The sequence below is a fragment of the Podarcis tiliguerta genome, assembly GCF_965153285.1.
Source record: "Podarcis tiliguerta genome assembly, chromosome: 14".
NCBI lineage: Eukaryota > Metazoa > Chordata > Lepidosauria > Squamata > Lacertidae > Podarcis > Podarcis tiliguerta.
In genome coordinates this window covers 4083619-4110413 of record NC_139547.1, presented here as the reverse complement: position 1 = coordinate 4110413, position 26795 = coordinate 4083619, and the positions used below count along the sequence as shown (strand labels likewise).

The 26795-nt window shown below is 39.6% G+C and overlaps 1 protein-coding gene across 6 annotated transcripts in view; it reads left to right on the top strand.

Annotated features, from left to right (window-relative positions):
* Nucleotides 1-26795, top strand: part of VPS13C (vacuolar protein sorting 13 homolog C) — a 103609-nt gene that overhangs the window by 20422 nt on the left and 56392 nt on the right. For all 6 annotated transcript variants that reach the window (XM_083412915.1, XM_083412914.1, XM_083412913.1 and 3 more), the window contains 27 exons: nt 135-215; nt 5562-5619; nt 5802-5929; nt 7360-7466; nt 8493-8664; nt 10362-10424; nt 11091-11226; nt 11579-11673; nt 13029-13171; nt 14096-14288; nt 14405-14519; nt 14690-14826; nt 15180-15303; nt 16709-16826; nt 17072-17201; nt 17409-17487; nt 18018-18160; nt 19436-19589; nt 21187-21263; nt 21392-21451; nt 22516-22669; nt 22772-22888; nt 23129-23232; nt 24082-24249; nt 24836-25140; nt 25253-25400; nt 26178-26277. In XM_083412915.1, the coding sequence (XP_083269041.1) occupies nt 135-215; nt 5562-5619; nt 5802-5929; nt 7360-7466; nt 8493-8664; nt 10362-10424; nt 11091-11226; nt 11579-11673; nt 13029-13171; nt 14096-14288; nt 14405-14519; nt 14690-14826; nt 15180-15303; nt 16709-16826; nt 17072-17201; nt 17409-17487; nt 18018-18160; nt 19436-19589; nt 21187-21263; nt 21392-21451; nt 22516-22669; nt 22772-22888; nt 23129-23232; nt 24082-24249; nt 24836-25140; nt 25253-25400; nt 26178-26277 (3409 nt within the window). The remainder of the gene's footprint in view (nt 1-134; nt 216-5561; nt 5620-5801; nt 5930-7359; nt 7467-8492; nt 8665-10361; nt 10425-11090; nt 11227-11578; nt 11674-13028; nt 13172-14095; nt 14289-14404; nt 14520-14689; nt 14827-15179; nt 15304-16708; nt 16827-17071; nt 17202-17408; nt 17488-18017; nt 18161-19435; nt 19590-21186; nt 21264-21391; nt 21452-22515; nt 22670-22771; nt 22889-23128; nt 23233-24081; nt 24250-24835; nt 25141-25252; nt 25401-26177; nt 26278-26795) is intronic.

The window sequence follows — 26795 nt, the reverse complement described above, 5'->3', positions numbered from 1 at the left end:
CTAATGTAAAGTTTGCTTTTAGATGCTTGGACTGAATTGCACTCTTACTTTTAAAATAAGTAAGATGTTCCTATTTGGTGAAAGATTTTATATTGTACAGTTTAACAGCTGATGAGATGTGTTTGTTCTTTCAGCTTCTGCGTCTTGATTCTCTCAGTGCCTACTGGAATGTGCAGAGTGAAATGTATTATCATGCTTCCAGGGAAGAAATACTGGTAAGTTAAAGCCCCTCTGTTTGTGTGTGTGTGGGGGGGGGTTGCCACCCTTGTTGTGTTGCTGGCTGACCCCTCCCCTACTTAGGGCCTCTACCCACCCACCCGCTCCCCCTCCTGCCTGTAAACCTCACCCCAAACCTTCCCATCTCTTACAGCAGGGGTGCCTTTAATATTTCATTAAAAGGTTGTGTTTATTTGTGGTTTCTGTCTCTGATGTATATTTAAATCATGTATTTTATTTTGTTAGCCCCCCCTGAAGGTGGTATAGGAACTTCTGTTTAAATAAAGAAGCAAGCTCTTTTGCAATGGTTAAGAGTTGCCCTGCAAGGGATAAAGTATTGTCTTTTTGATTGAAAATTATTGAATGCTAATTTAATATTAAATGCCTTGCTGTTGAATAGACTCATTTTATTTTTTAAAGAACTATGTTTGCCCGAAACAGTATATGCCCTCCCCATTCCCTTGTTGAGGTGGCTTTGGTTGCCAAAACACTCTTTTAGCTGTTAAGCAGATTAAGTTGTCAGGCTTCTTCAGTAATGTGATTACTTGAAAATGAGCTAACACATTTAATGGACAACAGATGGTTCTTGCTAATATTTAGTATGTTATTGTTACATATGTTGTGATTTTCATATTTTATGTTGCCATAAATATTAAATAGCAACTAATTATGATGTGGCTGAAGCTTCAGAATTATTTATTATCATTTGAAGCAGCTTTTTATTATTATTTGCATTTTCAAAAACAGGAACCGAGAGCATATTTAACCCCCTCCCCCCTTTCCTCCCTCTGTCCCGCTTACAACTTCATACCAAATACAGCACGTATACATACACCATATGACTTCCCTTCCACCCTTTTCCTAGTTCCTTTGCTTTTCTACTACTCTGCGTAATCCACGTCTTTTTAATCCTCCAATTTGTTATCTATTAAAAACTCGTGTCTATTTCAACTCTGCTGGATTGTTTACACAAGACCTGCTAAGCTATGTATTCGTTTATACAGGTTCTTAAAATATTCAGTAAATATTGTCCATTCCTCCTTGTATTCCTTATCTTCATTTTCTCTTATCTGGTTCGTCATACCAGTCAGTTCAGCATATTTGAACATTTTATACTGCCATTCTTCCTTAGTGGGTACTAGACTTGTTCTCCACCTTTGTGTCAATAAGGTTCTAGCTGTGGCAGTGGCATATAGTAGTAAGCTCTTTTGGTTTCTTGGTATCCCCAAGAGTTTTTTTAAGTATCTTTTTTAATTCATCATATATAGTTTCCCAATATGCCTTAATGATTTTACAGGACCACTACATGTGAATAAAAGATCCCTCAATTTCATTACGCTTTCAACATACAGCTTTTTCCTTTTTTAGACATTTTCGTCAATCTGGTGGGTGTTAAATACCATCTGTGGGCCATTTTCATAATATTTTCTTTTATCATGCCATAAAATTCAAATTTATTTTCCACAGCTTTCCCCATACTTCATAATCAATATTGTGACCCACATCTTGTGCCCACTCAGTCATGCTTGATTTCACAAATTCCTCTTTAGTTTCCCCCACATTTGAAGCTGCTTTATACTGACTTGGATTACCTGCTACAGTCTACTCTCCAAAACCATAAGCAGAGACCTTTCCTAGCCTTGTAACCCTGTGACTGATGCCATGAATTTAACCTGGGATTTTGTGCATGGAAAGCATGTGCTCTACCACTGAACTTCAGCCTTTATTTACTTTTATCCAGATTTATATTCTGCATTCTATAAATTTCCCACTTACATTTGTATCCTGCCTTTCTTCTGTCATGGAAGGTGATTTACTTGAAATTCCTAGGCAGACAGCTATCCAGGTATTGCCTAGACGCAGACCTCCTTAGCTTCAGCAAAGTGTCTACCTCATGTGTCTTTAGACCATATCCCACCCCAGGTCTTGGGCATTTGTGGCTGTGTTGCTTTTCTGGAACCGTCAGGCATACATTTAGCCTTTCTACATGCTTCCCAGAAGAAGAAGAAAACATTTGATTTGCATTCTTTTTCTAGTTCGCATTAATTGATTGTTCCAGGTGTGCATTGCTTATGGTTGCCATCTTTTTGAGACTGCCATTGAAGTGGCACTCTTTGCTCAAAGCACTAGACTGCTCCGGTGTTGTGTGTGCGCGCGCGCTTTGTATGCAGCTGTTTCCAGATTCAGTACCTGGATTCTCCAGTTTAGGGATCTAGAATCTAGATCTCCTCAAGCATGGTTAGGAAAGATTAATGCCTGAGATCTGAGAGAGCAGTAAGTTGGACCTATGGTGTATAAGTCCACATACTTACTTTTAATATGCTGAGTTGGGATGGATATTCAAACTGCTGGCCTGTAGAAGTTTCATTTTTGTCTAACACAATAGAAAGGAACTATTTCAATGAAGTGATTCTATCTATAATCTAGATAGGGAGCTTCCTCTTGGTCAGCACAAGACCCAACTGTAGCCTAGGGCATTGTGCCTAATAGCTTAAAATAATGTAGTCACTTACACTGGAAGAGGATTTAATTTTCCTGATAACAGATATGCTTTGTGGTATAGGCTTAATAGCATGTATGAAGAAATGGCAAGTTTCTTCTTCAGCATGAGTAATGCAGTGGGACAATAGCTATCTGATAGATAATCAGTCCTAGCAAATAGAATTTGAGAAGAATAAAAATCAAGTCAACAGCGCAAAATAATGATCATCAATACCTAGTAAGGAAAAGCAGAACTACTCATTTTGATTCTGTGACCAGGAACAGTTAATGCATTCACAGTTTCCATTAACCAAATGGCATAAAGTCTGGCTCCAAATCCTTAATACAGGTTGTAGAAACAATGCTGTCTAAATCTTTGGAACATAAATATTTGACAAATATATTAAGTAATCAGTTTGCAGAGATGGTGCATATGAACAACAATTGCATACGTACAGCTTCTGCTTCATTTTGAATGTTTTTGCCATATGGCTCTGGTCATGAGATCCTACTATCTAAACAGGAAGTTGGGGATTCAATGATAAGAACGCTTTATCTAACAGTGAGCAGAACCTGTTACAGTTTATAATTTAGATTCATGATTGTTTGCAATTCCTTAATTAAAAAATGTCTGTATATAAACTCTAGTGTGTCTCAGTAACAAGAGTATCAGTCTGTTTTGGAAACTGGTTTTTGAATCGCTAATATCCTCATTCCAAAGAGTGTTAACGACACAGTTATGAGACAAGAGCTAAATCACAACACAAATAGCATGATGGAAACAACCTCTTTCCTTTACTGCATTATTTTATTTATTCCTTTCTTTTATTGCATTATTTTATAAGTAACAGGGAAGTGAGAACATTCATAAATTTATGGCCACCTTTTCCTGGTTGAAATACTAATATGGCTTAATTTTGTGTTTCTCTTTCACATCTGCAGAATTATTTCTTGGTACTGCAGTAATCTACCAGCTTTGCAATATATTTTCTTATAGAGGAAGGAAAATAGGGGAAATCTCGTGTCATTTAGCTTGAGTTATCATACTTCAATTCTTAATGTGCTTACTTGCGAGTTAAATCCTCATATTTATTTCTGTTGTGTTGTGTCAAATGAAACATTTGTTTTCCTCTGTTTCCCACACCTTGATTCCCATGCAACTTGTTTCCCACATCCTCCTCCAATGTTTTCCTTTGCGGTTGTCTAGATGGTCAGCCTACATGTTTTACATACAGCCTTTCAAAGCAGTAGGTGAAAAATTTAGACCAAATAGGTATGGTTACATGCAAGTTCTGTTCATTGGGATTACTTTGAAAAACACAGGAATACTATTTTTGATAGTCTTCAGCACAAGAGATACAATCTATGAAAATGTAATACTGTTTTGGAGAAAAAGCTGTGGAACAGTTTCTGTAAATATTTTTATTATATGCAAGCTATATGTATGAATTGGAACTCAGAAGTCGTGAGACAATTATGTCAGAATTGAGCTTCACCAAAGCGATCCCACCCCCCATGCCAGGGAAGAGTTAGAGTTAGAAGTTTCCAGTTTCTCAGAGGGAGAAAGCTTTCCCCAAGGGGGGAGGAGAGCAGTGAAGCTAATAGAAGAGAGCAACAGGAACAACAGGGAGGGACAGGATGTTCCCAGGAAAGGCAAGGGTTCAGTTCTAGCTCAGATTCGGAGGAGGGGAGATACAAGCCAGCTCTAGCGGGAAAACGAAGGGAAGGGCGCCTTCGCCATTTTGAGAGTGGCTGGTCACGGAGAAGCAGAGCTCAGAAGGTAGCTGAAATAAGTGACTCTGAGGAAGAATAGTTAAGAACTGTTTATAAGATTGTTTTGTTAATACACAATAAAAAGTTATAAAAGAACAAGAAGCGTTTGTGTGGTGATCTGAAGAGGACAATGACCAATCCTGACACCCCAGTTCAGCATTCGAAACTAACCAGGCAGCAGGCGTGTTTTGCAACAAGGGGTGGTCTAGTTGTGAACAATTACAGAAGTCTAGTTGCTGTCTCTGGTACCTGAGACTCCGGATTAAAATTGCTGCTGTCCTCCCTAAAAAGCTCTGGGAAACGGGTGTGTGTGTGTGTGTGTGTGTGCGCGCCGGAGGGAGCTTTGCACCACGCAGCGGATATGCTTAAGACAGCCCTGGTCATCAGCCTTCCTCCAGTGAGCACCAATGGGGCGCCAGGGCGAGTACAACATACAGACCCCCTTGGTCTGCTTGGGTCTCCTTGGCATTCCAAGGTAGGGGACTGAGGAGAAGGGACAGAAGTGGTGGGTGGCATGGTAGGCTTGTTGGATGTCTTGTGCAGAAGGGAGACTCATTTGGAACTGCACAGGGGAAGGCGACGCCTCTGGGTCCATGCAGGATGCCTTTGAGGAAAGGAACACTGCAGCAGCCTGGCTGAAAGTTACACCAAAGGTGGGGAAATAGTAGTGGGTGAGGGACCTTTCACTTCCTTGTGAGGGGCACACTGAAATAAAGAAGAATATCATGTGCCCATCATGGGTTTGCAGTGATTTAGCTTAAGGCACATCCTTTCAGAAACTGAGCATCTGGTAGTCCTGGGAAGAGGGCAGGCGTTAGTTCTTGAAGGCTGTGGTGGTGGTGGTGGGGGAGACGTTAAACGAAAAGCCTGAGCGTATAGGCTCCGTAGCCTGTGGCAAGCTTGCAGCCCAAAAATAAATAGAAAGTGTTGCTGATTTTAAAAAAAATGCAATTAGACATTCTGTGTTGGCGACCACAACCCAAGTTCCAGGAGTCATGTGGTGAATAGCTTTTCCATCCCAGTTTCTAACTGTGCCCCAGTTTGAATATGCATGTTTCAGATGTTTAAAAGTTTATTTTTGTCATTTACAGGAGCATTTGAAAAGGGGAGTCCCTTCACCTTGCCAAGAGCCTCCAAATGATCAGTATAGTAAGTATGAAGGACAGAATTTGGGTTTCTTGCCTCTGCTGGTAGTGAGGGGCAGCAACTCTTTACTTCAGTAGTTACTTTTTACAGTATATTGTATAGTGCAGCACTGCTTTTAACTTATTTTCATAGTATTATGCTAATTCTGATTTAAGGACTTGTTTCTCTCCCCCCCCCCATTAAAGTATTTAAACCAGTATCAGCATCTGCAAAGCTGTATATTAACCCTCATGCAGAACTTGAACTACAAACTCCTAAGATTGTTGGGAGCATGGAAGTCCAGAGCATTTCAGTTGAACTGACCAAGCCACAGGTAAGATGGCTTGCAACTTTATGATCTTCTTTTAGTTTTGTGCCATTAACTTCAGTCACCTGTGTAGGGCTTGCTCTTAGTTACTTGCTCATGTTGTTACTTCGCAAACCATACTGGAGGAATGTGTATGAGGACAAATACCTTATAAATACGTTATAAAACTACATGTTTAACTAGTGAAATGTGATAGAGCCTGTTTTCTTGAGCATTTTTAGAGTAAGGAACATGTATTTCTCCCAGTTTGGTGAAAGACAGGGGTGGAAAACCTGTTTGGTCTGATGGGCCATATCATTTTCTCCCCACACCCTGCAGGCCAACTTTTACAGGTGGGTTGTTACATGTCAATCAGCATCATGACTGACATAACTGACAGTTGATCCGTGAAGCGTGTGTGTCTAGGTCCTGCTTCTTCAGCATTTTCCTATAGAGAATGTGTTGGTGAAGCAGCACTCAGCAGGTTAGAACTCTTTCCCCAATCTGCTGACTCTGCCCAGTATCACCAGCTGTTTGATAGGTGGGTGTGGCATGACGTAAATGACCTCACAGTCCAAATTTTACCCTCTGGTGAGACAGGATTGGCCCACAGGGCAGAGGTTCACATCCCTGGTGTAAGGAATGTATTTCTCTCAATAGAGGTTTGCTGTACAGTGGTACCTCGTGTTACATACGCTTCAGGTTACAGACTCCGTTAACCCAGAAATAGTACCTCGGGTTAAGAACTTTGCATCAGGATGAGAACAGAAATCGCAGGCGGCAGTGCAGCAGCAGCAGGAGGCCCCATTACCTAAACTGGTGCTTCAGGTTAAGAACAGTTTCAGGTTAAGAACAGACCTCTGAAACTAAGTACGTAACCAGAGGTTCCACTGTATTGTGATCAGCATTAATTTGCCTTAAGTTCTGAAGAAAGCTTCATGTTCTTAGTACAGTGGAACCTCATGTTATGTACCGTCCTCCTTACGAATGCTTCGGGTTACGAGCTCTGCTAACCCGGAAGTAGATGCTCCCGGTTGCGAACTCTGCCCCGGGATGCGAGCGGAAGTCACGCACCGGCAGCGCGGCAGCAGCAGGAGGCGTCATTAGCAAAATAACAGTTTCGGGTTACAAACAGACCTCTGGAGCGAATTAAGTTTGTGACTGGAGGTACCATTGTATATGGTTTGAATTGAGTCTGTTAAGAAAGATCTGTTGGCTAAAAATTAGGACTTCTGTATTCTGACACAACATACCTCTGTGCCAGGGACAACTACTGAGTGATGGCTATTCCTTTCTTTCTTTATAAGAAAAGGATACTTGTATGTCCAATACAGTTATTTAAACTAAATAGACCTTTGTCTTGTCTCTAGTATGGCAATCTTTAGTCTCATAGCTGAATGCTTTAAATACTGTCATTTCCTGGTGGTAAGATACCATGTCCCCCTTCATTTGTTTAGTACCTTAGTATGATCGACCTTCTGGAGTCCATAGATTATATGGTTCGAAATTTCCCATACAGAAAGTACAGACCAGAGGTACCACTGCATAAGAATGCCAAACAGTGGTAAGTTGTAGACCTTTCTGTATTTGTTTTTCTTGCTTTTTAATCTTCTTACATGCTTATGGCAAGATAGCTAATTATTCTCATAACTCAGGACAGCTAACAGCATTCCTAAAGTGTTCTTCACATGGATGGTCAAACAGAACTCCTGTATGTGCTGTAAGTGTCCACCACCATGCATACACGGTGATCTGTGAGAAAGTAGGATGTGTTCATAAGAAATATCAGGTCTCTCTTGGTCTTTTCCCATTTTTTCTAAAGCAAGCTTTAAGAAATTGAAATCCTTCTCTACTGCTACTACCCCTTTTGTTATCTTGCCCTGTTTTTGAGGCTGTTGGTTGGCTTATTTTATTGAAACAAACTGACACATAGGTAGCAACTGTTTTATAAGAATATTAAACAGTTTTGTGCTTAAGTTGGAAACTAGAGTGATTTCCCCTCTAGTCCCATGTTCTTCAATCTTGAGTCAATGGATGTTTTTGTACTGCAACTCTCATCATCCCTGACATGACTAAGCTAAATGCCTCCCTACGCGGTATAGCCAATATCCTATACGTGTCAAATGTCAGTTGTAGCCTGTTCTTACAGGGGGAATTCTTATTTTTCCTGTGAGGAGTTGTGGCTTCTTCCCAGTTTGCAAAGCCCATGACTGGACTCTCAGCAGCCAACTCTCAAATATTTTGAGTATGTGCAATGGATGTATCTTCTCAGATTTTTGGAAATTAAATGGGGAACAAAAAAGTTTATATTCCATGGCATCTTTGGAAATAATGCAACCTGAACTGGACTGTCATTTGTTTCACGAACCACTCCAGGTTTCCCTCCAAGCTCTCTTTGCTTCAGTAGCCCACTTTAAAGAAAAGTAATTTACTTGCTGCTCCTGTGAAACCTCTGAAACTTGAGATCCCTTGCCCCATCTATTGCATTCTTCTGCCAGTCTCTGTTCTGTAGTATTATTCCAGGTTGCACCAATTTCTCATCTTGTCATTTGTATTGAAAATGTAATTGGGTTTGTTGTTTTTTTTGCAGGTGGAAATATGCAGGAAATAGCATCCTTGAAGTCCATATCAGACGATACAGCAGCATGTGGTCATGGAGTAACATAAGGCATCATCGGCAGCTTCTGAAAAGTTACAAAAATGTTTATAAAAGCAAACTGACACAAACCAAAGTATCAGAAGAAACACAGAGACAGTTGCAGGTATTTGATGTGGTTCTAGAGTGTGTGGTGTTGTAAATGCAATGCATTGCTATAAACTGGGAAAGGGGTGACACCCCCACAAATACAAAAACTTCTCAATTTCTTTCTACTCTGGCAATGTTTTAATCCATGTGTAATATTACCTTGTGAAATCATTTTGTAGCTATATTTTCTAATACTGGCTTCAACAATAAGAGCTGAATTATTTTGTTAGAATGAGACTGAGAGTTTACTTATGGTAGGTGCTAAGCAACATTGGATACTATTAGCAGGATATAAATACATAGCATGTTATTATGTTATGGTGGCAATATGATGTTACACCTTGACCAGCGTGATCAGCAGAGTATGCACAGCTTTAGCAGAGTAGTAGTCCAGCAGAGCTTCAGTGTCTTCTTGCCCTCCAGTTGTCAGCCTTTCCAGAGTTGATGGTTAAAAATCTCCTTGTCCACACAGTTCAGTGTAAAGTTTTTATTGTCTTAAAATACAAAACACGTCCAACACACTAACTACATAAATGTAAGAGATGCTAATGCATCATGAAGTGTTCTACTAAGTACAGGTCTCTGGTCTTAGAGGTAGAGATCCAAATATCCAGAGAGATTCAACTCAGTTCTATCCACAGTTCTACTAGTAATAGAAATGGTATTGCAAGAGGAATAATAAGTTTGGACCTAAAACACTGCTGACTGCAGCACTGACTTTATACCTATCAATGCATGTACACACATTCCTTAGAGGAAGGGAGGATGGATGTTCCCCCATCCAGTGGCCCCCAACCTTAAACTGTTTTTAACAACGCACTGCAGCTGGTATGCCAACCCTGAACAGAATTCAGACATGGGGAAAGGGCAGCTTAAGATGCAGACCAAGCAGTTAGTTCAATTTCACCCTTATTCCCAAATTACACCAATGTAGCAGAAGAGGCTAAGGCTGTATGCCAGTGGAGGGGATTTTTTTCTGCTTGGCAGAAAATGGGCCAAATTTGACAAGCGGGTGGGGTTGCCCACTTGTCAATCATCTGACATCATTATTACACACAGGGACCAGTTGCTGGGACTTCAGAATGCTGTTTTTTGAACCTCCAAAAAACAAAAAGTTTAAGGAGCAGCATGGGACTGTTTTCAAAAGAGAGACCACTCCCCCATTCTAGAGCAAGACATGCCATCACCACCCATCAACTAATAGGGTTGTGCACCTTTCTTCAGCAAAGGAACAATTGGGAGCTCACTTTAAGCTCCTGGTTGTTCATTTGAAGCCACAGTGGTACCTGCACCACACCCGATGTCCCACGATGTCAGGTGTGTGGCGTGGTGGTGTGTCGCCATGGTTTGGGAGAAATGGCCTCACGGGCCAAATTATGACCCTTGGTGGGCTAAGTTTTGCCCATGGGCTGAAGGTTCCCTGTCCCTGCTCTTCTTCATACTGTTGAGTGCTTAGACATAACTAATGAGTATGAGTACCATGCACAGCTTTGTGAAACGACTGTAAAGCAAGTTTGTTGTGAAGCAAAAAAATAAAATAAAAATAAAAGTGGCTTAATTGAATTAATTAAATTCAGGTAGCATCCTTTGAAGGCATTGGATGGCACATGACTGGTCCTAATACACACATCAGTGATGAGATTTGCTGAAATAACTGCTAACTGCCCTGTTAAAATGTTACATTAAAGTTGCTTTTATGCATTTGTTCCACAGGATTTAGAAAAAGCTCTAGATGTGTTCAATATTGTTTTAGCAAGACAGCAAGCACAAACTGAGGTAAGCTCTACTTTTTCTTTTTTCATTGCTTCTAAAAGTTAAGAAATGACTACAATGAATGTAGGCAGCTCTCCACTTGCGTCCGATCTGTCTGCCTGTCAGTTGTTAGGCGGGGAGGCAGAGCAACCTCAAGAAAGGCCTGCTGCACCTCTGGCTCATGAGGAGACCCTCTCTGGGCTCTGGGGAGGGTCCCCTTGCAAGCTGAGAGGACTCTCCAGGGTGCTCCCGACTTACCCAGTTTTTATCTTTACCAGATTATTTTTTTAAAAAAAACAACCTGTTCCATTATGCTTTCTGGCTAAAGTGGTGTAACACTTTAGGGAACATCTAGGGAAAGGCTGAAATTGGCTCCCATCAACACAACTAGGATTCTGTAGTAAGATGTTCACCTTTGTTCTTCTTGCAGACTCCTATTGCATAGTGCCTATTTATGAGTAGTAAAACATCTCCATTCTATCCTTTGCCAAAAATTGTCTTCTGGAAGCGAAAGGATGGCCACTTAAACATGCAATGCTTAAAAAATAAAAACTAGTCTGCCATTCAACACTCATTTTACAGTTTTTCCTTAGGAGTGATCTCTTGTGCATCCTTTGCTTATTGGCGGTTGCAATGCCACAGTGTATCTAATTTTTCTTTCATGCATTTTTTTAACTTTCCGATTTATAGGTTATAAGGTCAGGACAAAGGCTGTTGAGAAAGAAATCAACTGATGGAGAGAAGAAAGGTGGTGGATGGTTTAGTGGATTTTGGGGGAAGAAGGAATCTAAGAAAAAAGATGAAGAAGAACTTTCAGTTCCTGAAAGTAGGTTTGCATCTACAAGTAACTGGGGCACTAGATACTTAGCTTATGTGGATTGCCTGGATTGCACAAATTTTCATATTACTGGCTATAGTGGCTCTTATATTTTCCTTAAATTTGTGGCATCATTTCAGTGATAAAATAATATCAGAGTTCATCAGTAAAAATGGAACAAGAGACACCCACACTTCATGTCTATTTGTAAAGCAATTCAGGGTTTCTATTCAATAAAATCTCACTAGAAGTTTTAGTGGAATCTTTTCTTCAAATACTGCAAGTGATGTGAAAATATTGTAAAAATAAGCAAGCACTTGAAATGAGTAGCTAATGACAATATCTCAAACCTTTTGTTCAGCTATTGATGATCTCATGACACAAGAAGAGAAGGCGAAGCTTTTCACTGCCATCGGCTATAGTGACAGTTCTCACAATCTATCTTTACCCAAGAAGGTATTTGTACCTTTTAATAAATGTAGGAATATCATGTGTGTGTATGGCAGTTGTTTTTCTCCAAATTATTATTTTCTTCTAAGGGCTTTTTTATTTTTTACATTGGATGAAAATGGATCCAAGAGAAATTGTTGGGTCAAATTAGTCATATTGATTTGTTTGCTGTTGGTGGGTTCTTGTTGTTTCATTGGGCTGTGTATAAAGGAGAGTCATACTGGTGTGAAGGGGTCCTCTTCATTTGTCCCCATGTCAGTCTCCCCACCTCTTCTTCCCCAACCTTATACTGTATACAATACTAATATCTCACATCAAATGTAATTGATCTGTAGAAAAGACTCTGAAACCTGAAAAAGAGACAATTTACTTTTGTAAATCAAGAAAATCTTTAATAACAATTATTTTTTAAAAATGGATGCAAGAGAGGCTGAGCACTCCTAGGGTTAATAGATAAATTTATTGAACCATCATTAACTTGTAAAGTAGTTTGAAGCCTGGGTGCTTTGTCACTGGCAAATGGTTCAGGGCCACTGAATGGAAAGTAGGCTAATAGAGTTGAGAGGGACCTTGGGAACTATCTAGTCCACCCCCTTTCTCAGTGAAACTGTAGCATCCTAGACGGATGACCTTTCGTTTGGCCTTTGTTTAAATACCTCCAGTGAAGGAGAGCTCATTACTGCCTGAAGTATTCTGTTACACTGTCAAAGAGTGCGTACTCTCAGCAAGTTTTTCCTAATGCTTTACTCAAACCTGCTTCCCTGCAATCGGTTTTAGTCCTTGCCTCTTGGAGCAACATGTTCTACCTAACTGCTCTGAAGGCATTTCAAGACCACAATCATGTCTTCTCTTTTCTATGCTAAGTATACCTACCTCCTTCAGCCTGTTTTCATAAGACTTTCCAGATGCCTCACCATTCTGGTCACAATACATACATAGTTAGGCAAAGGCTAGAGGCCTAGGCTTAAACTAAATGTTCTGGGAGAATAATGTAATGGATATTGGTTTCTAAAATGGAGTATTCACCAATGATAATTTGTTAGTCCTACACTGATATTTTGAGACATGTGCTTGCTGAAAGACTGGAGTCTTCCGACCTTGCAATTTGGTTCATCCCTGATGCTTTAGAAGAGTTAGCGCACTTTGCCATCAATAAAGTCTTGCTGCATCTTGGAACTTAGCCTGTCCAGCCATTAGAGAAAACTTTGGAGTAATTAATATTTTTCAAGAATCCTTTAAATACTAGTTTTGTCTTACCATTATACTTTGCTGTATATATGTTTATTAAGTAGACATTGATGAGTACAGTGGGCAATGAAATGTATGGCTAACTTTCTTTACTGCTTATATCTTCTGTTTAGTATGTTGCCCATGTGGTATCCCTGAAACTCTTAAGCACTTCCTTTACAATTAAAGAAGACAGAAATGTTCCAGACACTCTTAAAATCCAGATAATTGATTTAAGCACTAAAATATCACAGAGACCAGGAGCACAAGCCCTTAAGTAAGTTTCTGTTGTGGTAGTGGTATGTGGTTGATGGCACATAGAAAAAACTAATCCAGTCCTTTGGTTGCAAATTGTTTTAACTGATTTTAGTATTGCATTTTTACATTGCTGTAACCCGACCTTGAACCTTGTGGTGAAGGGTGATTAGAAATTAAATTAAATTATCTGTTTCATGTTTCTTTTTTTAAACTAGTGATTTTTTTTGGACAGTTCTTATTAGAGACATGAAACTTTCCAAGTCTAGTATCTGCCATTAAATGAGTGGTGTGAGGGGTGCTGAAACCCATCTATAACTTGTTAGGATATATTGGGATGACACTATGATGAAATCTAAAAATGGATTCTGTCTCAGATTATATCTATTCTTTTCAAAGCAGAGACAGATATATGTGCCATAAATTTTGATTCCCAGTTAAGTGCATAGGCTTGCTATCCCTCCTGCTTCATGTGGGTTAGATATGTATATGCTCCTCGTTATGTGTATTCTCCTCATTCTATTTTAAAAAAACAAAAAAAGGGACAACCTCTTAAGTTATTTGGGGCAGAGGTGTGGAGGCTCATTGACATCACAAATTTCAGCCAATTAGTGCTGTGCACAGCTGGCTGTAACTGTTAAGCAAAATTAGCTTCTTTTGAGCTCAGCCCAGAAGAGCAATTCTATGTCTAAATAAGGCATGGTGGACTAACTGAAAGTGAATCATTCATATTCTGTTCATCTATACATACCGTTACCTTATTCCTTAAACTGATGCTACTTACAGACACACACATTCAGAAAAGTGGTGCTCTGCCAAATTCTTTTCCGATTTTGTTCTTCCTTACACCTGATTTGGTATGGCCAAGTCTAGGCCCTGTAATATTGATTAATATTTAACTGCATGTATAAGTTCTGCATTCAGATTGTCAACTTTTAACCTGCAGGGTAGAAGCAAAGCTTGAACACTGGTATGTAACTGGTCTGAGACAGCAGAACATTGTTCCTTCACTCGTGGCTTCCATTGGGGACACACGATCATCTCTGCTTAAAATAGAATTTGAGAATAATCCAGAGGACAGTACTGCAGATCAGAGATTCTTTGTTGAATCACAGCCTGTGGAAATTATATATGATGCAGTGAGTATTGTTCAGTAATGATTAACAGTGTTTCTTTCTCTTGAAGTCCTGTATTTTTTATTTATGGATTTGCAATTCCATTACGAAAACTGCATAAACAAAATTTTCTTTTGCAGAAAACAATAAACGCAATGGTGGAATTCTTCCAGACAAGCAAGGGCATGGACCTTGAACGCTTAACAACGGCCACTCTTTCCAAGCTAGAAGAAATTAAAGAGAGGACTGCCACAGGTATCTTTCCAGAAATGTGTGTTCGCTTGATTACATAGAGGGATTACAGAAGACTGACCAAATGACCTTTTGAATGCTGTTTAACATCTATTTGTTTTAAAGCCTGCGCCATTTTCTACACTGCACACTCAAGATTTTTAAAAATACCCTCATTTTGTTTTGTGTTTTAGGGCTTGCACATATTATTGAAACTCGCAAAGTCCTTGACTTGAGGATTAATCTGAAACCTTCTTATCTTCTGATACCACAGACGGGTTTCCACCATGAAAAATCCAACCTTCTTATTCTGGACTTTGGTACTTTTCAGGTATATAATCCTTAGGTTTCTAAAGATCAAAGCTTAAAAGGTCTCTTCATTTAAATAGTTTAGAAATGGAGGAGTGGGTTTTGTTAGTGAATGACCTACGTGACCTGAGTCTTGGGGTTTGTGCTCTGTGCCCCTTTAGAGTTCTATCAATTTTGGTGAACTCTGATAATTTACTAACCCTGAAGACTATTTCACTGGTCATTTGTAGTATTTTAAGTTAATGAATCTATATATTTTTTTAAATCATTCCATAAATCAGTCTGCTGATTAATCTTGCTGCTATGAAAGATGAATATGTGAAAATGAGGTGTCTAATATGTTCTAAACAATAATGAAAAGTGATTATTCAATAGTTGAACAGCATCAATCAAGGCAACCACCATACCTCAAGTACATCATTGGAAGAGATCATGGATAAAGCATATGACAAGTTTGATGTAGAAATCAAGAATGTGCAACTGCTGTTTGGCTTATCAGGTATTCAGTGTGTAAGGAAATAAAAGTTACATGTAAACATAGTCTTGATTACTGGTTGGTGTTTGGAGCTGAAAGCAATGCTTTGAGAATCAAATCCCAAGACAAAATAATTTGTATACTGGTGTTAGGAGGAAGAGGTGGCAACTGGTGCCTGTTTCTGCAGAACCTTGCAACTAGCCTGGCCAGAAGTAAACACCGCTGGGCTGGATGTGTTGCAGTGGTAGCTCTGCAGCCTCCATTGTGGCTGCATAAAGTGTGTCTGACGGAGCAGGTGAACAGAGATTGGCAGAGAAGCAGGAACCACAGAGCCTCATTCACAGACAAGGGAACAACCTGTGCTTTGAGGTACCTGGGTATAAATATGCAGTGGCAAGCCAGAAGGGGAAAGAAAACATTCAGGGAGATCTGGGAAGTAGGTGTGTGTGAGGAAGCCTGTAGAATGGGGAAGAAAGCAGGTGCTTGGAAGTCATTAGCTACCGTACTTGAAACTCCAGGGATGAATAGAGCAACCAAACATGCTTAGGAGTAAAGGACTTGTCATATCCTTTCTGAAGTAAGAAGTAGGTATGGGGCTCTGGGGATTTTAAACTCTGTAAAGCACAGTTCTGTCCCGATCCCACCATGGGGGATATCTGACAATTTGTATTGTGGTATCCATTTTCTGCCTGTTGCTCTGTACCTCCAGATCCCATTTTGTACTGTGTTGATTTAGTGCTGAGGCATTTCACTTCAGCCAGAATTTGCACAGAGGTCCAAGACTGGGTGAGAGTAACCTGTTCCCATCCCTGTTGTTGCGCATAAGGGAGTCTAGGTGGGAAGGTAGAAGTGCCATGTTAAATAGAGACTTTATTTTAAAAGTGTGTGTGTGTGTGTGTGTGTGTGTATAAATAAGAATAGAATGTATAAATAAGAATAGAATAGGTTAAAGCATCACTAAAATAACAATACATTTTAAAGTTCTGAGAAAATAAGCATCTTCACCTGATGCTGAATGATAGTAATCTTGACATCAGCGGAATGTCATTAGCTTCAGTTATGCATCCCAGATTTAACTTGAGTTTGGTGCTTCTTAATAGCAACTGTGATGTTACAGTTTTAGAGAAGTAGCCATGTTAGTCTGTTACAGTAGAAACAAAGAATTGTGGCCCCTTAAAGATTAGCAAATACTCTTTAAGGGGGTAACAAGATGGTTATGGTAGAATTGTTGAACTTTTCATAGATAGTGCATCTAGTGTATTGGGTTTTCTGCAGTTGATCAGTTGCTCAAGACTAGTGCTTCTTTCTACCATGGTTATCTCTAGATTTACATATTTAAGAACATAACTTTTGAATTAGAAATGTATATTTTCTCTCATGCTAAGACATGCAAGTTACTAAGACATGCAAATTATTAATTGTTCTTTAGGAGAAGATTGGAAAAAGGCTCGATTTGAACATCCCTCACCTCTGCACATATTGCATCCCATGGACATACACATACAGCTTGCCAAATCAATGGTGGAGAAGGATGCCAGAATGGCTAAGTAATGTATCACAATTTAATTGGTTGTAATTATGGATTTCATGTGTTTCTTGGAAAAATGAACTGTAGTAAGCAATTTTTTCTGAAATTCACTTGTTTGGTGTTTCAGTACTTTCTTTTTCCTCTGTAGATTTCACTTTTGTATCAGTTGGTTAATAAAATTGATTGTTGGTAGTCTAGTTTTGTTACATGCCTTGTATGTAACATCAAACACTTTTAATGCCATCCTTTTAAAAATATCCTTAGGTTCAAAGTATCAGGAGAGCTTCCCCTGCTTCACTTGAGGATTTCTGATCAGAAGATCAAACGTGTCTTTGAACTCATTGATAGCATTACGCTCCCACAGAAGCCAGCTGCTTCAGCTTCGAGTGCAAAAGTAAATACATAATATTCATCATATGGGGAGAGATCAAAAACACATGCTACAGATTGAAAATGTGATTGATATGAAGACAAGTAAAAACTCTTATTTGGAATAGAGAGAGGTGCAATGTTGCGTTTTCTAAAATGAGGGCATTTTAGAAAAATGCAAACAATGAAATTAGAACCACAGCTCATTCTCTGTATCTTGCAATCTTCTTAGGTATCCACCATTCCTGCTATTGCTGATAGACAAAAAGATTTTCTTGGCACATCCCTATTGCTGGAAGGAGTAGGATCAGGTAAAAAATGAAATATGATGCTGATTGTAGCTGAATAGATCACCAACATGTAGTGATCTTACTGCCTCTTAATTTGGCTCCCTCATGCTGTTACTGACGGGATGATCCATGATGATTTAAATCATGATGAGATACTAACAGTTTAACAGGTTAAGTGATAATGGCAGTTTTTCCATGAATGCCGTAACGTGTGGAGCCAGGTTTACAATACGTAAATGAAAGATACATTTATCAATGTAGTAGAATGATAGGGAAGCCTTGGTGAGCCATGCTTTGAATTTGAGCATACTCAGGATAATTAAAAGGTGATTCCTTTGACTTGGATAATGTATTAGGACTTTTAGTTAACATCCTTAAAAATATGAAACAGGTTAGAAGCAGAGAGCTCTTGGTAACAAAAATAAAAGAAGTGATCAGGTTGTTTCTGTTTACTGACATATTTGAGGCTGATCAGTCCACCATTGGGGCAGTGTTTTTATGTAGTCTATTTCTACTCAGATAACTTTTTTAAAAAAAATCTCATTCCTTAGAATCTGATGATGAGTATTTTGATGCTGATGACTCTACTATACCTGGAGAAAGAACCTTCCCCAAGAGAAAGGAACTAAAGACTGAGCTTGTGACTGTTCAGGAAGAGCTCACAAATCTTCAACTGAAGTTTGAAATTAGGGAGGCAAGTGTTTCTCCCCCTCCCCCGAAGAATAATTCAAATGATAAAAGTTGAATAATACATTTCCAAAACAAATGGGCTGCTGCAGTTGGCATTGACATCTCTTGTTGAAATGGAGCATGGGCATTCTGCTGTAACCAACCTGACTTCATCTGATATTGGTGGAGAGTTGGCAGTGGTACACAGCCTGATCAGTTAAAGCAGAATTATGGCATCAACTGCAGGCTTCCCTGCAGGGGATAGCTGCTCTTAGTGTTCCTTTTCAACTGAAAAAGTTAAACTGGGAAGCAGGTAGAAAGTTGTTTCCTCCCCACTCCTGTTTTGATGTAGCATTTAAACCTGATCGGCACATACACAGTCTGCTCTGCTCATATACCCAGTCAATAGCTATCAGCTGCACTTTATCAAGTGTTTGATCATAGGTTCTGAATGCATATGAACAATTTAATGTTAGCATCAGATGTATAGTGAGTGTGCCGGGTGGGTCTAAAAGCAGCACAATTCCACTAGGTATCTTAGTTTTGTTGTTGTGGTGGTGGTGTTTTTCTATTTTTTATTTTAAACTGCCCTGGAATATATATCATGATGAAGAATTGGTAAATTTCCTAAATAAATAAAATAGTTTAATCAGTTCATTGAATGTATGAATAGTCTCTTACAGTGCTGTGATAACCTAATCTGTTGGACTAGTATCAAAGATGCTTTTCAACAGTGTAATTGCCACTCAGTTAAAGATGAAGGGCCATAGCTCGGTCTTACACATGGAAGGTCCTAAATTCAGTCCCCAGCATCTCCAGGTAGGGCAAACCCTTGCCTGAAGCCTTGGAGAGCTGCTGCCAGTCCATGTAGACAATACTGAGCAAGATCGACAAGTGATCTGAATTGGTATAATGCAGCTTCCTATGTTCCTATGACTCAGCATAATACTGAGCATGCCTCCTCAAAGTCCTATTGAATTCAGTGGGACTTGCTCACAGGTAAAGTAGGGTCAGGATTCTAGCCTTGGTGAATTTATTATATCAACTTAGCAGATGAATAAAAACATCCCCCCCCCCAATTACTTTTTTAAAAATGAGGTGTTTACACGCACCATGTTAGAAGAGGCATTCTTCCTACTGTCCTTCTTGCTGTCATGTACATCCTCTTCTAGGATGGCACCAGTCACTTGTCATTGTAAGTAGTTGTTTTCTCCCCTTGTATGGTATTGAAGAAATGTAGGAAGGGACAACACTGGGTTTGAAAGAAGTTATATAATACTTACTCTGATGCTTTACTTAGGTGGTTTTGGAGCTCACTAAGCAACTACAGAGAGAAGAAACAATCCTTGTATTTAATGTGAAGCAGCTTGGAATGGAAGCAACTGACAAAACTTATCACTTGAGAGCTGTATCTTATTTGAGGAAAATTAGCCTGGATTATCATGAAATTCAAGGTAGCTTAATAGATAAAATAATATAGTATTTGTGTGATAGAACGTACTGATTTATTGCTGTTATTGTCCTAATTGCTTATAATGTTTTAAATTGTTTTTAACTGCTTTTTAACTTGTAGTTTTTTAAAACTTGTGGTTTTGTTATTTTTTAATTTAAGGGATGTAAGATGTGCCTGGGATGAGAGGAGTTGGGGAGAAAAGGGGTGGCTCCAATTGCACCCCTTCTAAGACAACATTCTTGAGCAGGTAGTTGCAGACCAGATCCAGGCACTTTTTAGAATAAATAGATTTTCCAGATCCATTTCAGTCAGGGCTTAAGCAGTGGTGTTGGCACAGAAACTGCTTTGGCCGCCCTGTCAGGAGAGAGACCAGGGAAATATGCCCCTTTCAATTCTCCTCAGCCTCTCAGTAGCTTTTGATACCATGAACCATAGTGTCCTTCTGGAGCAGCTGTCTGAGTTGGGGGTGGGTGGCACTGCTTTTACAGTGGTTCTGGCCCTACTTGGATGGACGTTTCTAGAGGGTGTTACTTGAGGAGCATCCTTCAGCCCTGTAGAACCTTCAGTGTCCGGTTCCCTACCTAACATATACATGAAACCACAGAGTGAGATTATTCAGAGTATGTTGTCAGCAGTATGCCAATGACAGCTCTACTGCTTTACATCTGCAAGTTTGGCAGTGGATGTGCTGGACCGTTGTCTTGCCTCGGTAATGGACTGAAAGAGAGACAACAAAAGAAGCTCAGTCCAGCATGTACATAAACTGGGGGTACTTCTGGATCCTTTGCTGTTGCTTGAGGCTCTGGTGGCCTTGGTGGTGCAGAGTGCCTTCCATCAACTTTGGCTGGTGGTCCAGCTGCGCCCTTATCTGGACAGGGATAGCCTAAGGTCTGTTGTCTACTACAACACGTTATACATAGGGCTGCCTCTGAAGATGGTTCGGAAACTTTGGTGGCTAGGTAGCACACTGGGGCAAGCCAGTTTGAGCATACTGCACCAATCCTGGCCTGACTGCAGTGGCTACTAATTAGTTTCCAGGCCCAATTCAAAGTGTTGGTTTTGACCTATCAAGCCTTAAATGGCTCAGGACCGTGATGCCTCAAGGACCATATCCTCCCCCCACCATATGAACCAACCTGGACCCTGTAGTCATCATCTGAGGCTCTTTGCATGCCTCATGCACAAGAGGTATGGAAGGTGGCAGCATGAGAATGAGCCTTTTTGTGGCTCCCTGCTTGTGGAATGCTCTCCCCAGGGAGGCTTGCCTAGCAACTTATCTTTAGGTGCCAGGCGAAAACATTGCTCCATAACCAGGCCTTGGTCTGATTAGCAATTTATTCCTGGTGTCATGCAGCCACTGGGGTGGGTTATTCCTGCATGACACCCTCATAAATCTACACTCCAAGTAGGTACCAATCGTACTTTCTACTTGCAATTTGAATTTCTTTGGAAGTGACTTTTGTCTTTTGTGACTCCTATTTAAAGGTGTTTGGACCATAGTTCTAGAAAATGCTGTGCCCGATACCTGTTGTAGATTTTAAAGCTGATGCCAATTTTTGTGAAAAACTCTTAAATGAAGTTCTATGTTGTATTTGCAGGTAAAAAACAGCAACTTCATTTAATTAGCTCTTCAGATAAACCCGGGTTAGATCTCCTGAAAGTAGAATACATCAAGGTAAGGGTTTTTGGGTTTTTTAATAACTATTTTTTTTTAAAGCTGAGTAAATATAAAATTGGAACCTGCGTCTATGTGGATGGTGTTTAGTTTAGTCTCTTAACTTTCACATTTGATATTTCCTTTAGGCCAATCAAAATGGTCCAGGATTTCAGACAGTTTTTGATAACACTGAGCAAACAGTTCGGGTAAGCAACATCTAGGACAAAATCTAGTACTGGCCTGAATCATGATTCTTCAGGTTGCTCTGTAGCTTATCACTTTGCAGGTAGCGGGGGCAGGTGTGTGAGAGGGAAATGGTATGGATAGGAGTTCGATTGTTGCATTTCTTAAACTTGTAATATTGTCACTTTTGTCTCATTCTCCCTCTGGGTTGCTTCCTCCTAGCTTTAGGATATATTTTTTTAAAATAAATCCTGTTGCAGTTTCATTAGCTTGCTAAGATGAGCTGTCTGCCAAGAGCTAACTTTGAAATTATGATGGGACCCATGGTTGTTCATGCCCCACATATGCCTGCATCTGAAGAGAGGCTGCCCTTGTCTCATGTGGCCACGTGTGGTGTGTCTTTCCAAAACATTGTGCCCAAGTAATGAGACTGAAGGCCAAAGGGCTTTCTTTCTTTTTCTAGACATTTTTCCACATATAGGGGCTTCTAGTTTTTAGAAGTCCATGGTTTACCCTTCTGGCCAATCAGGGTTCTGGACTGGAGAGTAGCACAGGTAATTAATATGCCCATCACTAAGCAAGGTGTGCTTCATGGTACTGCAGTTACTGTTTGGCTTGCATTTCCCCCAAATATTTCCAGCTAGTTAACTGGAAAGAACACCCTAAACATAATAATAAAAATAAAAATAAAAATAAAAATTTATTTATACCCCATCCTCCCCAGCCAAGGCCGGGCTCAGGGCGGCTAACAAGCAATAATAAAAACAAATTGAATGAATACAGCTTAAAAACAAAATTAAAATACAACATTAAAATGTTGAAACGTTAAAATATTAAAATGTAGCCTCATCGCAGGAGGAGAAAGGAAAAGAAAAAAGAAAGAGGGGGAGGGAATCAAATTGGCTCCAAGCCAAAGGCCAGGCGGAACAACTCTGTCTTACAGGCCCTGCGGAAAGAATGACTTCTTCATTCATATAAGGCATCCGTATTTTCCCCCAAGTGACAGAATGTAATCTATTATAGTAAACACATACTATGTGAATAAGAAACTCCCACTATCTGTGACTCTTCTCCCTCGCCCAACTAGGTGTCCTTCTCATCCTTAAACCTGCTGCTGCACACGCAGGCCCTTCTCTCGTCCCTCAATTACCTCATGGCTGTTGTCCCGTCAAGGGGTCAGAGCGCAGGGTCATTGCAGATACAGGAAGGCAAACAGAACAAAGAGGCTAGTTTGAAGAAAGGTATGGTGAATTTCTCATTTCAGTGTAGCTTATCTGAAAATATTCCATGAATTGGCTCACATCTCAGCAAAAAAATCCATTGTACAAATCTCTTCCTCACAGTGACAAAACTACACAAAGAAAAGGATGTGTTTGATTTCAAAGTGTTTGCAAAGTTGGATGCCTTCTGTTTAAACATTTGTGATGCGAAGAACAATATTGCTGAAATCAAAATTCAAGGTAAGGTGTGTGTGTGTGTGGGGACCTTTTAAGAACTTGTTTCCAAAACTTGTAATATAGCTGAAGACCTTGATTTAATTTCTTTGAGGATTCATGGCTGATTTCTTATGTTCATATTTTTGGTTCACTGTATCGTCAAGGTTCACAATGTGTAATAAATAAATGCACAACTTTGAGAAGTTGGAAAGAAAGATAATTTTGAAAGGTTTGAAATTGCATGTGCCACTTCTTCTCTCTCAGGTCTTGATTCATCTTTGTTTCTTCAGTCCAGTCAAACCATTCTCTTTGCACGGCTGAAAGATATAATTGTTACTGATGTTGATTTAAGGACAATTCATAAAAAGGTATAATATACTAAAATTGAATGTTGTTAAATAATTCATATAATGGTGTTTCACTAGGACTATTATTATTATTATTTAAAAAAAAGATTCAGTGAGCTGAATTACAAGCTGCAAAACTGGATAGAAAAAAAATGCTTAGGTTCCAGTGGACAGGTATGCAGAATAAATGGCTACTGGGTTAGGAATCGGTGTCCACCCATGGGAGCTGTTAGGAAGGAACTGAGCACTTATTTTGACTTCTTAGTGGCTCTCATGATGAATGCAAATGTGGTTTGTGAGGCTGGCTGCAGAGGAGGTAGCATTACGTGCCCTGCATTGTGACTGAAAGCTGTTGGGCAGGGGGAGACTGAAGCAAGATTTTCTTCTTCCTATGGAAGCCAGTTTTACAAATTGTCTTTGTGGGATTGATAAGGCAAGAGGCATCATGGATGTTTTCTATGTCCTGAAGCATCTCAAATGTTTACTTTTTATTTCAAGACAGGAATAACCATGGGGAGATGGGGAATGAATAAATAACCACCTACCAATAAATTAATAACAGTGGCTGGTGGGATAGGACATCTTCATTGGGTTAGCTAAAAAGCTTCCTTGCTTTGAAAATATTTTATGGGACAATCACATACAGGGAATTCTGTCTCTGAAAGGGCTGAATAGACTGACCTGTAAATCCAATCTGAGCTGATAAATCTATCCATTGAGATAATGCTAATCTTCAGAACTTCATTCCTAGAAATGGAGATAAAACTCACATGCACCTAAGATAATTTGAACTGCTCAAATATCTGTGTGTTTACACTGATCTAGAAACTGAAAACTATATGTACTTTCTGCCCCCCCTTCCCGTTTTAGGCTGTTTCTATAGTTGGTGATGAAGTCTTCAGTTTCAATTTGGCATTGTATCCAGAAGCTACTGAGGGAGAAGCCTACAGAGATATGTCCAAAGTGGATGGGATAATGTCTCTCAAAGTGGGCTGTATTCAGATTATATACCTACATAAATTCCTCATGTCACTCCTGGTAAGACCCAACAATCATGTGAATTTGCATTATAATGCCACGTATAGAATTAATAGGAAGTCTTTACATTACCATGCAAGATGATACAGTTTGGTAATTGTATGAGAGTGTTTTGGAAATATACTTTTGGGAATTTATTTAGGTTTTCTTTCCTCTTCCAAATAAAATAGGCTCTCATATTCATTGGATTCGACCTGATTCAGTCCCCTAGAGAAGCAAAAGTTCCATATGAAATTATATAAACATCTTACAGATCTGAAGCTCTTAGTTCCATTTTACCAGACTAGTTGCCTCTTGCTGGGCACAAAAGGAAGTCAGACTTTGATTTGGATTAATTTGTTGCTTTGCCATCAGTTACTGCTCCTGCTTTGTCATGGTCTTGTCTTGCTAAAGTCATGGCTGGGCCATCTTTCATGATGAAGGATGGACCTACATGTTAAGTAAAGATCTGGGTCTGAGAATCTGAAATCTTTCCTGAACAGCTGCAACTGTTATAGGGGAAAGTTTATGATGTATTAATACAAGGGATATTCAATAAAAAGAAAGTGCCACTGAAGAAATCATCACTGCTTTTTCCCTCTTGCAGAATTTTCTGAACAACTTCCAAATTGCCAAAGAAGCTTTGAGTGCTGCTACAGTGCAGGCTGCAGAGAAGGCTGCCACAAGTGTGAGGGGTTTGGCTCAGAGGAGCTTTCGTCTTTCCATGGATATTAATCTAAAGGCTCCAGTTATACTCATCCCTCAGTCTTCAGTTTCATCTAATGCTATAGTGATAGACCTGGGATTGATCAAGATACAAAACAAATTCAATTTGGTGCTGGCAGAGGACTGTTCACTCCCCCCGGTCATGGATAAAATGGATGTCTTATTGACACAACTTAAGTTGTCAAGGTGAATTAAACTTTTCTTATCCATGTGCTGTTGAATCAGGATAGTCAGAATGCTGTTTGGGGCTGGTCCATCATGTTATTCCAAAACAGTCATGTTGTTTGTTGTTACTTAGGACAATCCTGCAACCAGGTTTCTCTCAACCTGACATCCAAATTCTACATCCTATTAATCTGAACCTTTCTGTGAATCGCAACCTGGCTGGAGAATGGTATCACAAAATACCAGTGGTGGAAATCAAAGGGCATCTAGATGCAATGAATGTGAGTTAATTTTTGTTTTCAAAGGCATGCTTGCATAGTTCTTTTAATTATGACAGGTATCTTCAGAGAATGTTAAGACTAACACAATGATGCAGAGAAACATGCAAAAACATTTAAAATGTGGCAGGACTTCAACTGTGTGATCTTTCTCCAGGGAATGGCAGGAGAGAGTTGCTCAGCCTCCCTGCTTAGCAGCTGACATGCATGGTAGTACAGCAGCAGCAGCCACTATTCTGTTCTGCCTCCAGAGTTTCAACTCTAGTTGAAGAGAGAGTCGTGTGGAAAAAGAACTGGAGAGCAGGAAAATATTGAATTGGTCATAAAGGTGCTTTTTAAATGGATAATTATTTTATTATACAACAGACAATAGCAAGAGCATAAGAAAACCTTTATGTAGAGATCATAAGTAGAAGTTTTTAGTTAGCCATTCAAAAATGGTACTAATCAGGGTATGGTTAGAGTGGGGACAAGAAAGAAAGCATTATAGCTGTGGTGACTTTTGCTTTGAAGCATTGCTGGGAAGCAGGTTGTGCTGAGGAATTGGAACCCCATGATTAAACTGCTGTGGATGCAAGAATGAATCCAATACTGCAGGTCTCTTTGGCTTGTCAGATACTTGCTGCCTATTACCCACAATATGATGGGTAATAGGCAGCAAGTATCTGCCTGTAATTGGTCAATATAAGAAAGATCCCTGGCATTTACCATCAGTTGAACATTTGATAGAAGCTCTCAAATTGGGAGACAGATAATTTGACTTCATATGCCACTGTTTAGATCATTCTAAGTCAAGAGGATTTGAATGTTCTGCTTAAAGTAGTGACAGAGAACCTTGCTGAAGCAGATCAAACCACAAAGCCACTAGCAAAAACTGAAGGTAAGTCAGTCTTCATTGTAAAATGTGTATGTGTTTTCCCATTCCTTTGTAGATTTTCATTTGGGATGCTTCATATTGCTGAGGCTTGGATTAGTTTTAAAAGTTAAGATCATAGGAGAAGAAGCATTTCTCAGGTTCACCAGACATACTCTTGTCTCTTGAATAAAATATCACGAAAAGAGGACTGGAAGTAATTTTCTTCTTAGGTGTGGGCTTGAGCCTGATTTATTTATGCAGTGCCAAAAAAATAAATGAGAAATAAGGACTGCCTAAGCTATTGAGCAGGAATTTTTGGTTTTTCCTTTCCCTTGGTAACTATAGCAGATGGTGAAAACTGCTTCCTGCTTAGTTATTTTTTGGGGAGCTGTGTAATCAAAGCAGCCATGAAAATTAATGCAGAAAGTAGTTGATGTCCCTTAAGAAAACTATATTCAAATGGATTATATTGAACAGTGAGCGGCCTGTTCCTGTCTTAGCTGGTTATTTTTAAAAACCTTGTCCAGCTCCTGCCAACCTAG